Source organism: Giraffa tippelskirchi, chromosome 11 (assembly GCF_054371585.1).
Source record: "Giraffa tippelskirchi isolate mGirTip1 chromosome 11, T2T-mGirTip1v1.2.pri, whole genome shotgun sequence".
Lineage (NCBI taxonomy): Eukaryota > Metazoa > Chordata > Mammalia > Artiodactyla > Giraffidae > Giraffa > Giraffa tippelskirchi.
The window spans coordinates 57,250,466-57,264,722 of NC_137285.1; the positions used below are offsets into that span (position 1 = coordinate 57,250,466).

A 14,257-nucleotide genomic window follows, 5' to 3' on the forward strand; every position below is an offset into this window, starting at 1 on the left:
AGCTCTTTGCATCAGGTGGCCAAAGTATTGGAGTTTCAGCTTCAGCATCAGTCCTTCCAATGAACACCCAGGACTGATCTCCTTGAGGGTGGACTGGTTGGCTCTCCTTGCAGTCCAAGGGACTCTCAAGAGTCTTCTCCAACACCACAGTTCAAAAGCATCAATTCTTCTGTACTCAGCTTCCTTTATAGTCCAATTCTCACATCCATACATGACTACTGGAAAAACCATAGCCTTGACTAGACGGACCTTTGTCTGTCTCTGCTTTGTCTCAGAGACAAAGTAATGTCTCTGCTTTTTAATATGATGTCTAGGTTGGTCATAACTTTCCTTCCAAGGAGTAAGCGTCTTTTAATTTCATGGCTGCAATCACCATCTGCAGTGACTTTGGAGCCATAAAAATAAAGTCAGCCACTGTTTCCACTGTTTCCCCATCTATTTGCCATGAAGTGATGGGATCAAATGCCATGATTTTAGTTTTCTGAATGTTGAGCTTTAAGCCAACTTTTTCACTCTCCTCTTTCACTTTCATCAAGAGGCTCTTTAGTTCTTCTTCACTTTCTGCCATAAGGGTGGTGTCATCTGCATGTCTGAGGTTATTGATATTTCTCCCGGCAATCTTGACTCCAGCTTGTGCTTCCTCCAGCCCAGTGTTTCTCATGATGTACTCTGCATATAAGTAGTTGCATTTATAAATTTTGGTAAGTACAATAAGTATATTAAATATGAAATTGTAACATGTTCATGTTGAAATAAAAATGAGTTATAATTTAAAAAATTATTTTATGTCACTTTGTTCACTTAATTTAGTGGTTTCATTTCATTCAATGACTTAGAGCAATCTATAGCATGAAACCCAGTTGTGGTCAGCAGTCTGCTTCTGTATGACGCTGACCTAGAACAGTTTTTACATTTTTTTTTTTATTGTGGTAAAATACACATAACATAAAATTTACCATTTTGACTCTTTTAAGTGGTTACAATTCAATGGTGGTAAGTACATTCACGTTGTTGTGCAACTGTCACCACTGCCGCCTCTGGGGCTTTCTCATCCTGCAACTGAAGTTCTGTGCTCATTAAACACTGACTCTCCATTCCCCTTTGCTCCAGACCCTATTCTACTAATAGTGACCACTATTCTACTCTCTGCCTCTTTGAATGTGACTCCTCTAGGTATTGATACTGTATAGAAGTGGAAGCATAGAATATTTGGCCTTTTGTGTCTGACTTACTTCACTTAGCATAATGTTTTCAGGGTTCATCTGTGTTGTAGCACCTATCAGGATTTCCATCTTTTTTTAAGGCTGAATGATATTCCATTCCCCAATGTTCATAGAAGCATTATTTACAGCAAGTAAAAAGTGGAAACCAATGTTCACAGCATCATTATTCAAAATCAGCAAAAAAATGGAAAGAACCCAAATGTCATCAGCAGATGAATGGATAAAGTGTGGTTTATACATACAACAGAATGTTGGTTTTGTTTGCAAAGAGTTGGACACGGCTGAGCAGCTGAGCACAAGCGGTATTGCATTGTATGTATAAACCAGTTTGTATATCCATTCGTTTCTCGATGGACAATGGAGTTGTTTCCATTTTTTGCCAATTTTGAATAATGCTGCTGTGAACACTGGTGTATGTACCTGGAGGAAGAGGTATGGATATGATCCTTCTCTGCTGCTTTTGACCTTGATCAGAGAATCCTCCTTCCTATCCACTAAGTGTCCAATACTGCTATATACATTGGTGTACAGAGGAAATGGGGGATTGTTAGTTCAGTGGGGACAGAATTTCAATTTTGCAAGATGTAAAGCGATCTGGAGATTGGCTGGATAATGTAAATATATTCACTTCTTTTTGGCTTTTACATTTTTACAGTTGTAAAAAAAATGAAAATATTTAGAAATATTTACTATTGAGCCTTTTATAGTCATAGTCTTCCAACTCCTAATTTAGAATAAATTTCAAAAATTTTATAATGGGCTGTTATGAGGTTGCTGAATGAATCTCAACATAAAGTTCCACCGTTCCTTCACGAGGAGTGTATTTAAATTTCAGCAGACTTTCTCACACTTAATATTTAGGGAACTCTATAGTTGTTCTGTCCCCAAATCAACATTGAAAAATCATGGGTTTCTTTTTTGTTGTTGTTGTTAGGATTTGTTTTTGTGTTTAAGTAAATCCAGGACGCAGGTTTTTTTTTTTTTTTCCACACCATGTGGCTTGTGAGATCTTAAGCCACAAGATCTCACAAGTGGTTGTGGTTGTGAGTTCCCCAACCAGGGATAGAATCTGGGCCCCTGCAGTGAAAGTGGAAGTCCTAACCCTGGACTGCCAGGAAGTCCCAAAGGTCCTTTTCTTTGGAGTCAGGTCACGTGAAAGAAAAGGCCCCACCATGTATAATTATGTAGAAACTAACCCTGACCCTAACCCTGAGACTGGGTGGTGGCTGCTTTCCTGATTCTACTCTGAGCAGGCTCTCAATGTCCTTTAAACCTCAGTTTGTCCCTAAATCTTCTTGTTTCATTGCACCCTTAGAACTTAGTAAGTTTTTCATGGTGTTCTTAGGCCAATGAAATTTCTAATAGCTCCATTTATTAAGGAATAAAGTCCAAACAACCTAACTGTAGACATTCATATAGTGTCTGACCAGATGTCTCTCAAAAATTTAAACTCTCCCAACTTTTTATTTTTAAATTTGTTGTTGTTTTTTGTTTTGCTTTATGGTCACCCAGCATTTGGGATCTACGTTCCCTGAACAGGGATCGAACCTGTGCCCCCTGCTTAGCAGGTGTGGAGTCTTAACCACTAGACTGCCAGGGAAGTCCCTGATTTTCATATTCTTGATTCAGGTTTATCCTATCAGTACATTAACTTCTATATTGGCTTTTCTTTATAAAGGCTCTTTATTTAAACTACTGGGATATTTAAATAGCACATTTGCTGTCTTCTTCAAAAGCATGTTACTGGAATTACTGGATTAATGACTGTCAGGATCTCCAGTCACCTCACAAGAAAGGTGATAAAGTATCTTAAGCCACCTGATAATCCTTAGTGTGGTATATGCTGTAGTTTGTTGCTCAAGCGAAGTGGATGCTGTAAGCGGTGCAAACAACTTGCTTGGTAAATAATACATTACCTTGTCTATAAATTATTACTCATGAGATGAACTTTCCAGTAGCTCTATCTGATGGGGAAGTTTTCTAATTGATATTTTTATTTTCAGGCTGGTTTAAGTGACACTTGAATATCAAGTCACAGGCTAAAAGCAGTGTGAAAAGCTTTAATAATTTTAAGATTCACAGTTAGATAATTTAGGAGATTTGGGAGGAGAAAAGGTGTGTTTGGTTAGGAAGAAGATTCTGTGCATTATCTGTTGAGAAAAGAAACATTTTTTTATGGAGACAGATTCTTTTAGGATTTAAGCAAAAATCCCCGTGTCATTTAGTGTACTTTAGATGCTCGACTGTGGTGATCCCCACAGAAAGACAGCTTTCTTTGTGAGGTAAGGAGGAGTCACGGGAGGATTTTGCCCTATGGTGGGAGCAGTTTCCTTTTTCCCGTGTGAGCAGAGCTCTCTGTGGAGCTTTAGTTTTAACTCTTACTTTTTTCATGTATTTCAGGCTATTGGTTGCCCTGTGTAAACTCATGAGCACATGTTCTACATGCTTTTATGTGGGCCAAACCTAGGTGTGGGGTGAGAACTGATTCCTCTCCTGCCCTGTAGAGTGATACTCTGTGCATATTAGTCCCTCAGTCGTGTCCGACTCTTTGAGACCCCGTGGACTGTAACCCGCCAGGCTCCTCTGTCCTTGGAATTCTCCAGGCAAGAATACTGGAGTGGGTAGTTATTCCCTTCTCCAGAGGATCTTCCCAACCCAGGGACTGAACCTGGGTGTCCCATGTTGCAGGCCAATCCTTTACATCTGAGCCACGAGGGAAGCCCTTGTTCTGTGCATGCACAGCTCTGCGTGGAGTTCACCAGGCTAGGGCCTGTGTCATTGGTGCTTCTATTGATATTTTTGTATCATCTTTACCTTGTGGATGTCGAACTAGACTGTTTTTTCTTTTATTCCTAGAGTGTAAACCTTATGATTTGCACTTTGCAAATTTCTCACTTGAAGAGGAGAGGAAAACAGGGGAGCAGTGTCTGTTTTCTCCCTTCTTCCTTGACACTCTTCCTAGGATCCTTGATAAGTCAGGATATAAGAATCAGGCACGTGTCCCAGAACTAAGCTTTTCAATTTTCCTTATTCTCAGGAACCCTGGGTTTGTGGTCAGCACCCCCAGGAAGGAAGACTTAGTGCAAAAATACCTTGCCTGACATATTTTCTGTTGCTGCCATAACAAATGACCACAAAGTTAGTGACTGATGTAGAAACACATTGCTTCAGGATGCTGGGTCATCGGGTTAGGAGTCCTTGGACTGTTAGTAACTGTGAAGGGTCTGAGATTTGTACCCATTTGCAGGTGAATAGGTCTGCCTGCTACAGTTTCATAGATGCTGACAAGACCTGAGACATCTGGACCAGAGACAAAGGACTTCTCTACGAACAGCACAGCAGGCGGTTTCATTGGCTCCTCTTGCCTCCCAAGTCACCCAGACGTATACTGTACTGGAAGGAGTTTGCAGCTGAGGAACTCGGAGCTTAGTAAACCCCCATCTTTTATAGTGACCTGAAAGTAAACCTGTCAACCTTTGCCCTGGAGAGAGACAATGTCTTTATCCTCCTAGTCGGGGAAACAAATGTGTTCTTTGCCCTAAAAAGGAATGCTATCTCTACCTCTCAAGGCTGTTTCAAAGTAGAAGTGTTAATCGCTCAGTCACGTCTGATTCTTTGCAACCCCATGGGCTTACAGGAGACTGTAGCCCACCAGTCTCCTCTGTCCATGAGATTCTCCAGGCAAGAAGACTGGAGTGGGTTGTCATTCCCTTCTCCAGGGGATCTTCCCATCCCAGGGACCAAACCTGGGTCTCTGGCATTGCAGGTAGATTCTTTACCATTTGAGCCACCAAGGAAGAAAAAAAATTTTATATATATTGCTAAATTTCATTGGGACCTGAAATATGGTGAACTATCCTTGGGCAGGGAGAAGCCAGAGGAAACTCTGGTGGAGGTCCATAGTATTCCTAACGTCCAAGCCTGTTTGCTATATGAATATCCTTGAAAAGATATTCCAGAACAAAAGTATACAGAAATGCCATGGAGAATTGTCCCCCAGTAAAGATTAAACTGGATGACCAGGTGACTTATATCACTAAAATTACACATTTGTAAAATGGAAGCCTGACTTGAGTCAACCTGATGGAATTACTTGCTTTCCCTCCCCAAGGCAGTTTTTAGACCTAGAACCATTTTAATAAAAGTGAGGCCACATACTCCTGAGGAAGGTCTGATATAATATTGAAGATACATTCCATGAATCTTGTCTCGGATTTGTCAATGAAAGTATACATAAGGTGGACAGAAACAGCCACAACTTTTATTATTATCAAACAATTGTTTTGAATTAACACTAGTTGGCAAATAATTCTAAACAATGATTACCGTTGTGCAATTCAGTCACGGTTGGTCAAACTAGGTGATTTGAAGACTGTTCAATGGAGGGACTTTTAAAAAAATTTTATTGCAGTATAGTTGATTTTTATGGACTTCCCTGGTGGCTCAGATGGTAAAGCGTCTGCCTATAATGTGGGAGACCTGGGTTCGATCCCTGGGTTGGGAAGATCCTCTGGAGAAGGAAATAGCAACCCACTTGAGTACTCTTGCCTGGAAAATCCCATGGATGGAGGAGTGTGGTAGGTTACAGTCCATGGGATTACAAAGAGTCGGACATGACTGAGCGACTTCACTTTCACTTTATAGTTGATTTACAATGTTGTGTTAGTTTCAGGTATACAGCAAAGTGAATCAGTTATACATATTATATATTCACTCTCTTTTAGATTCTTTTCCCATGTAAGTCATTACAGAGTATTGAGTTCCTTGTGCTATACAATGGGTCCATATTAGTTATGTTACATATATAGCAGAAGCAGAAGATATTAAGAAGAGGTGGCAAGAATACACAGAAGAACTATACAAAAAAGACCTTAATGACCCAGATAATCATGATGGTGTGATCACTCACCTAGAGCCAGACATCCTGAAATGTGAAGTCAAGTGGGCCTTATAGGAAGTATCACTACGAACAAAGCTAGTGGAGGTGATGGAATTCCGGTTGAGCTATTTCAAATCCTAAAAGATGATGCTGTTAAAGTGCTGCACTCAACATGTCAGCAAATTTGGAAAAATCAGCAGTGGCCACAGGGCTGGAAAAGGTCAGTTTTCATTCCAGTCCCAAAGAAAGGCAATGCCAAAGAATGCTCAAACTACCGCACAATTGCACTCATCTCACACACTAGTAAAGTAATACTCAAAATTCTCCAGGCCAGGCTTCAGCAATACGTGAACTGTGAACTTCCAGATGTTCAAGCTGGTTTTAGAAAAGGCAGAGGAACCAGAGATCAAATTGTCAACATTCGCTGGATCATCGAAAAAGCAAGAGAGTTCCAGAAAAACATCTATCTCTGCTTTATTGACTATGCCAAAGTCTTTGACTGTGTGGATCATAATAAACTGTGGAAAATTCTGAAAGAGATGGAAATACCAGACCACATGACCTGCCTCTTGAGAAACCTGTAGGCAGGTCAGGAAGCAACAGTTAGAACTGGACATGGAACAACAGACTGGTTCCAAATAGGAAAAGGAGTACGTCAAGGCTGCATATTGTCACCCTGCTTATTTAACTTATATGCAGAGTACATCATGAGAAATGCTGGGCTAGATGAAGCACAAGCTAGAGTCAAGATTGCCAGGAGAAATATCAATAACCTCAGATATGCAGATGACACCACCCTTATGGCAGAAAGTGAAGAAGAACTAAAGAGCCTCTTGATGAAAGTGAAAGAGGAGAGTGAAAAAGTTGGCTTAAAGCTTAACGTTCAGAAAACTAAGATCATGGCATCTGGTCCCATCACTTCATGACAAATAGATGGTGAAACAGTGGCTGACTTTATTTTTGGGGGCTCCAAAATCACTGCAGATGGTGATTGCAGCCATGAAATTAAAAGACGCTTGCTCCTTGGAAGGAAAGTTATGACCAACCTAGATAGCATATTGAAAAGCAGAGACATTACTTTGTCAACAAAGGTCCAGGCTATGGCTTTTCCAGTGGTCATGTATGGATGTGAGAATTGGACTATAAAGAAAGCTGAGAACAGAAGAATTGATGCTTTTGAACTGTGGTGTTGGAGAAGACTCTTGAGAGTCCCTTGGACTTCAAGGAGATCCAACCAGTCGATCCTAAAGGAACTCAGTCCTGAATATTCATTGGAAGGACTGATGCTGAAGCTGAAACTCCAATACTTTGGCCACCTGATGCGAAGAGCTGACTCATTGGAAAAGACCCTGATGCTGGGAAGGACTGAAGGCAGGAGGAGAAGGGGACAACAGACGATGAGATGGTTGGATGGCGTCACTGACTCAATGGACATGGGTTTGGGTGGACTCCAGGAGTTGGTGATGGACAGGGAGGCCTGGCGTGCTGCGGTTCATGGGGTCGCAAAGCGTCGGGCATGACTGAGCGACTGAACTGACAGTATTTATTGATCAAAAAATACTTGAGTCTCTTTAAGATGAGGTAGAATGTATGTAAAGACAGGGTGTAAAGACAGGGTGATACACACAGCTTTATCTGTTAGAGATGTAGGGAAGTATAGGAGAGGTAGAAATGAATTAATCATGGTGTCTGCAACAAAGCATAAAACTTAGCCTGAAAGATGTGGTGGGTAAAGCTGAAACAATGGGTGAAAATACCCAGTTTCAAAGTTCAGATTTCAAAGTCTGGTATTACAGCCTGTATCATTTTTACCTTCTTCCCCACTCACCTGGTGCATAGTAAACCATTTTCCTTCCATCTGGTGGGGTGGGGGGTGGAGGGGTAGTGACACATTACAAAATTAAGCACACTGCTGGAGATCTGCTCTGAGCTCCCCTCTGCATTCTTGCAACATTTAAACCTAAAACTCACTTAATTCTTTGATTGGTTGGCACAATCTCAGACTCTGAAGGCAACATATTCCTAAAGGAGAAAAGCCTGAGGCAATTTCTCTAGTCTTCAAGTCAGCTCAAAGCAAAAAAAAAAATCAATAATCACTTTCAGACTAGGTAGAGAGTATATACATACATCAACAAAAGATACTGTTTCAGTTACCGATTCACTGGAACAAATCCAACAAAGAACCCTAAACTCAGTGAGGGAAAACCATTTCATTTTAATCGTGAACTTTTTTTAAATGCATTTTTTTAGAGCAGTTTTAGGTTCACAATAAAATGGAAAGAAATGTACAGAGAGAATTCCCAGATCTCCTCCACTCCCACACATGCACGGCCTCCCCCCATCATCAGCATCATTCACCTGAATGGTAGATTTTTCATCAAGGATGAATCTAAACTGATACATCATAATCACCCAAAGACCATAGTTAATCATCCAGAGTCCACAGTTTACTTTAGGGTTCACTCTTGGTTTTTGTGCATTCTGGGTTTGGACAAAATTATAATGACATATATTCATCATTATCATATCATATAGAATATTTTCACTGCCCTAAAAACCCTCTGGGCTCTGCCTATTCATCTGGCAATTACTGATCCCATCTGATAATTATTCATCTTTTTATTGTTTCTGTAGTTTTGCCTTTTCCAGAATGTCATACACTTGGAATCATATAGTATGTAGGCTTTTCAGATGCACTTCTTTCACTTGGTAATATGAATTTAAGATTCCTCCATGTCTTTTCATTGCTTGATAGCTCAATTCTTTTTAGTGCTGAATAATATTCCATTGTTTGAATGTATCACTGTTTATTAACCTGTTTATCTACTGAAAGACATCTTGGTTGCTTCCAAATTTGGGCAATTACGAACAAAAGTGCTATAAACATCCAAGCGCAGAAGATCTTTTTTTTTGTGGACATAAGGTTTCAACTATCTTTGGATAACCAATATGGAGTGTGACTGTTGGATCGTATAGTAAGAGTGTATTTCATTTTGTGAGAAACCACCAAACTGTTTTCCAAAGTAGCTGTACCGTTTCTCACTCCCACTAGCAGTGCGTGAGAGTTCACACAACTGGTGAAATCCTCACCAGCATTTGGTGTTGTCAGTTAAATATTCTGGCCATTTTAATAGGGATGTGGTGGTATGTCATTGTTGTTTTAACTTGCATTTCTCAGATTACGTATGATGTGGAGCATCTTTCCATTATGCTTATTTGACATCTGGATATCTTCTTGGGTGAGTTCTGTTAAGGTGGTTGGCCCATGTTTTAATTAAGCTTTTGTTTCCTTACTGTTCATTTTAAGAGTTCTTTGTACATTTTTGGATCACAGTCCTTTAACAGATGAGCCTTTTCCAAATTTTTCTCCCAGTCTGTGCCTTTCTCTTAGTTCTCTTGAGCCAACGGATTCTTCAGGCCAGGAATCAGGGTAAGGCAGAGCTGGAATGGCTTCCTCTGGTCCACAAGTTTAGCACCTCAGCTTCAAAGACTCAAAATGCTGATGGGTGACTCCAATCCTGGGAGCTAGAATCAGCTTCTCCACTCACGTGGCAGGCACCTGGGCTGGCTACCTGGAGGGCTGGGCTCAGCTGTGACCGTCACTCAGCATACCTTCAAGGGACCTTCTGATGTATATTTGGTTCTTCACAGCACATCAGCCTCTGGCAGTTAGACTTCTTACATGATGGCTGAGAGTTAGGAAAGCAAGTGTTCCAACAGACAAGGTGGAGTGACCTAGCCTCTGAAGTCATATGATCACCTTTCACTATACTCTAGTGGTCCAATCAGCCATGCCCCACCTATATTCAAGGGAGGGGATACAGAGTCTATATCTTTATGGGACAAGTAGAGAAATTGCAGTCACATTTTAAAACCATCACAGACATATTTACATAGAGAAATGGGAGGATACAGGCCAAGGGCTTAACAATGTGCACCTCTCAGAATCCGTCAAAGCGAATTTTGTTAACCTATTATTTTAAGTCAGACTAATCCAAACATACCCTCCATGGATGGGCAAAATTTTACCTACTTATTTTCATATGACACAGTAACATTTCAGCAGAAACTCATTTTCTCTATGTACATTGCATCAAGAATGACTAACAGCTTGCTTTTGACCCTAGAACCACCTGCTAGTCATAACCATTTACTTTTCAAACACGATCAAGTTCAGATCCACCCTCAAACTTAGGCTTAGTCATATCCAGAAAGAATACAGAGAATACCTATAGTAAGTCAGGAGAAGAAAATGCCAGCCCACTTCAATATTCTTGCCTGGAGAATCCCATGGACAGAGGAGCCTGGCGGGCTACAGTCCATGGGGTTGCAAAGAGTCGGACACGACTGAGCAACTAAACATAGCAAGTAAAGCAAGGAGATGAGGATCAGGCCAACACTATGGTTGCTGAAATCAGAGGCCACTCCCTGTCTCAGTGATTACTAGACTCTAGGATTTCACTGGCCAAGAATAATTTCAGAAGTAAACTAAATGGGAGGAAATAAAGTTACTAACTTTCTTATTTTCCAAAGTAAAAATATTTAGAAAGCAACTATTCTATTACTATCCTCACATGAAAGAAAAATAGAATGGACAATTTCAAAATAAAGCATAATCATTTAGAAAGAATAGATTAGACTAAATAAAAAACTAAGTAATTTTTTTTTTTTTTCTCATTTCTCTGCTGACCTGAAGAAACTTCTCTGTGCATGAACCTCAGTTCACATACTGGGGTAGGAAACCACCCGTGCATTTGACATTCCGGTCCCTTCCCTCCCTTGCTTTATTCTAATAGTTCTAGAACTTCAGCTTTCTCCTAGAAATTCAATCTGAAAGACAAATAAGGAAATGATTATAACACACAACAAGTGCTATAAGCATATGGGGAGCAAGGGGGAATCAAGGAAAGTGCCACAAATTATGCGAAAAAGATTTGTCCAAGAGAAAGAATGGGGAAGATTATTATGGATGCCAATGATTGTATCTGAAAGGCACAGGGACAATCTACGTATCCAAGGCAACCATACTGTGTACCAAAAAAGTAAGTAGTAATTATACTTGGATGTAAAGGTTACTCTTCTTTTAGTTTTCTATTTTCCAAAATTTAACAATGGAGTATGCATTAATTTAATGATCAGAAAATTTTAAAATAATGATTTCAATTTTATAGGTTAGCTTAGGAAGAACAAACAAAAGGCCCATTTCCCCTTAAAAAAGCTGCTGCTGCTGCTAAGTCGCGTCAGTCGTGTCCGACTCTGTGCGACCTCATAGACGGCAGCCCACCAGGCTCCCCCGTCCCTGGGATTCTCCAGGCAAGAGTACTGGAGTGGGTTGCCATTTCCTTCTCCAGGGCATGAAAGTGAAAAGTGAAAGTGGAGTCGCTCAGTCGTGTCCGACTCAGTGACCCCATGGACTGCAGCCCGCCAGGCTCCCCCGTCCCTGGGATTTTCCAGGCAAGAGTACTGGAGTGGGGTGCCATTGCAGTCTGTACTAGAAGAGGCCAGGTTGTAAAAAGGAGATGTTATCAAGCCGCAGGCTCTAGCTAGGACAGATGACACTAGGGAAGAGGACATTCTGTCAGTGTCTTTGTCAGAATCCTAGGCTGGGTATATTGACTACTGTAGGCCTTCTTGTCCATAGATGGTCATTATCAGAAATTCTCAGGTGGTAGGTATGGACAGATCCAATGCTCGAGTCAGACACCAAGGTTAGAATCCTGGCTCTACCACTAACTAGTTGAACGAGTTCCTCGAAGTTTATCCTTAAATACTTGAATTTGTTTTCTCATCTGTGATATGGAAAACTGCCTACCTTTTTGGAATTTTGTACACATCAACTGATATAATGTAAGAAAAGCGCTTAGTACAGTGCCTGACCCTCAGAAAATAAGATACAAGACATATTTGTGTATCAATTGAGAAGCAGATAATTTGTTTGCTCTATTGGTTTAGAAAGGCTTTAAGATCCCACCATTGTTTGCCTCAAAGCTCTAAGCACGTAAAACTTCTTTGTCAGTAGTAATGTAAACCTTTTGAAACTTAAATATATGCCAGTTTTTACCAACTTTCAAATGCGGAAAAGATATTCAGTACTGCTTCTAAAATTAAGCTATCCCTAGAACGTTCTTTCGGAAGATTCCGAAATAACTAAGTGGCTCCACCCCTAGATTTTAGCAACTGACACAAAACTAGGCGGACGTTTCCCATTTCCTCTCATTCTGGCTGACTGCCCTATCCATTCCCAGGGAGAATCGCAGATCTTTGGGTCAGAGAAAGGTTCACCTCTAAGGTAATGGCTTCTTACACAGCCTTTCTTAAAGCTGGAATACAGTCAGCAGAACAGTGTAGTAGGAGTTCCTCAAATGTTCTCAAAAGACTTGTACAGCTTGCAAAATCTCCCTGGGCCACTGAACCAGCCGGGAGCAACGCCACAACTTCCGCACATCTCAGCTTCTTCCACCCAGCTAGGTACGCGCCCAGAAGCCCCGCCCCCGAAAAAGACCAATCAGAGATCGGGAAGTGAGCCGGATGGGGCGGGCCTATCTTGCGCAGTCCTCGAATCACCAACCTCAGACAGCGAGGGCGGAAACGGAAGCCCTGGGTTGGCCTTGGGTTCCGCCTTGGGGGAATGTCCCGAAAGAACAAGCGAAGAAATCCTGAGGCTGGTGGGTTGGCGTTCTCATCTGTTATCTATCCGCGGAGTCCTCAGTGACGCCTGCAGCCGCGGCAGGGAGGGAACGCCACCACCCAGGAAAAGAGCGAGCCGGCCGGCCGCCGCGGGGCAGAAACGAACTGAGTGCAGGGTCTTTACCGGCTGGTCCCGTTCGGCGCCGCTCCCCTCGAGGCCATGCTGCCGGCGGAGCTCTGGGCCATCCCCAGGTGAGAGCGGCGGCTCCGCCGGGGATCCCATCGCGGAAGAACTGGGTCGATGCTTTGTGGGGAAGAAAGAATGTTGCCCGCCCTGCTCCCCGGTAGCCCCGTGAGCGGCCGCGTTTGTGGCAGCAGCAGCAGCAACAGTAAGCACAGCGTGGGCCGAGGAGGCGGTTCAAGCTGCTGGTAGAAGTCGCTCGTCGGCTCTTTTTCCGTAATATGCGAGACGAAAAAACAGCCCAAGAACAGGGCTTCGCGGTACCATCTACTTCGAGCTTTTTTCCCTTCCTACTCGGAGCTGATTTATGCGGAAACATGCCTTGCACCTGTACGTGGAGGAACTGGAGACAGTGGATTCGACCTTTGGCGGTGGTTCTCTACCTGTTGTCCATAGTGGTTGCGGTTCCCCTCTGCGTGTGGGAATTACAGAAACTGGAGGTAAGAGGGTCTCGCACCGTCAGCCCCTACCCTTTCTTCTGCCGTCCTGTGCGTCTAAGGTAGCTTGTTTTTACCCGGATGCTCCAGACTTGCTATCCCGAAAAACACGTCATGTAATGAACCCATAGTAGAACCGATGTCTGGCTTCTGGTTGTTCACGGTTTTTCAGAGCATGCTGCTGGTGGAGGTTGGACTGAGAAAATAAAATATATTACTATAGCAGCTTCGGAGAGCACTGTCATCAATTTCCTGAAAGTAAGATAACTTTATTCCTGAAATCTGATCTGATCTGTTCAAATACTGAACTTAGTTAGATCTACCTTAAGGACCAGGTGTAGAATTTTATTAGCATTTAACTAGCTTCCTGACGGAGAAGGCAATGGCACCCCACTCCAGTACTCTTGCCTGGAAAATCCCGTGGACGGAGGAGCCTGGTAGGCTGCAGTCCGTGGGGTCGCTAGGAGTCGGACACGACTGAGCGACTTCACTTTTACTTTTCACTTTCATGCATTGAAGAAGGAAATGGCAACCCACTCCAGTATTCTTGCCTGGAGAATCCCAGGGACGGGGGAGCCTGGTGGGCTACCGTCTATGGGGTCGCACAGAGTCGGACACGACTGAAGCGACTTAGCAGCAGCAGCAGCAGCAGCAGCAGCAGCAGCAGCAGCAGCAGCTTCCTGAATCGGAGAAGGCAATGGCACCCCACTCCAGTACTCTTGCCTGGAAAATCCCATGGATGGAGGAGCCTGATAGGCTGCAGTCCATGGGGTCGCGAAGAGTCGGACACGACTTAGCGACTTCACTTTCACTTTTCACTTTCATGCATTGGAGAAGGAAATGGCAACCC

The 14,257-nt window shown here is 42.4% G+C and overlaps 1 protein-coding gene and 1 long non-coding RNA gene across 2 annotated transcripts in view; one reads left to right on the forward strand and one right to left on the reverse strand.

The window, feature by feature from the left end:
* LOC145527025 (uncharacterized) overlaps positions 1-12,574 on the reverse strand; it is a 33,355-nt gene extending 20,781 nt beyond the window's left edge. Inside the window, exon 1 of the long non-coding RNA XR_014069408.1 lies at positions 12,385-12,574. This is a non-coding gene — a long non-coding RNA (uncharacterized LOC145527025). The remainder of the gene's footprint in view (positions 1-12,384) is intronic.
* Positions 12,575-12,673: 99 nt separating this feature from the next.
* TMEM184C (transmembrane protein 184C) overlaps positions 12,674-14,257 on the forward strand; it is a 33,137-nt gene continuing 31,553 nt past the window's right edge. The window contains exon 1 of the mRNA XM_081544280.1: positions 12,674-13,410. Within this exon, the coding sequence (XP_081400406.1) occupies positions 13,192-13,410 (219 nt within the window). The 5' untranslated portion in view covers positions 12,674-13,191. The remainder of the gene's footprint in view (positions 13,411-14,257) is intronic.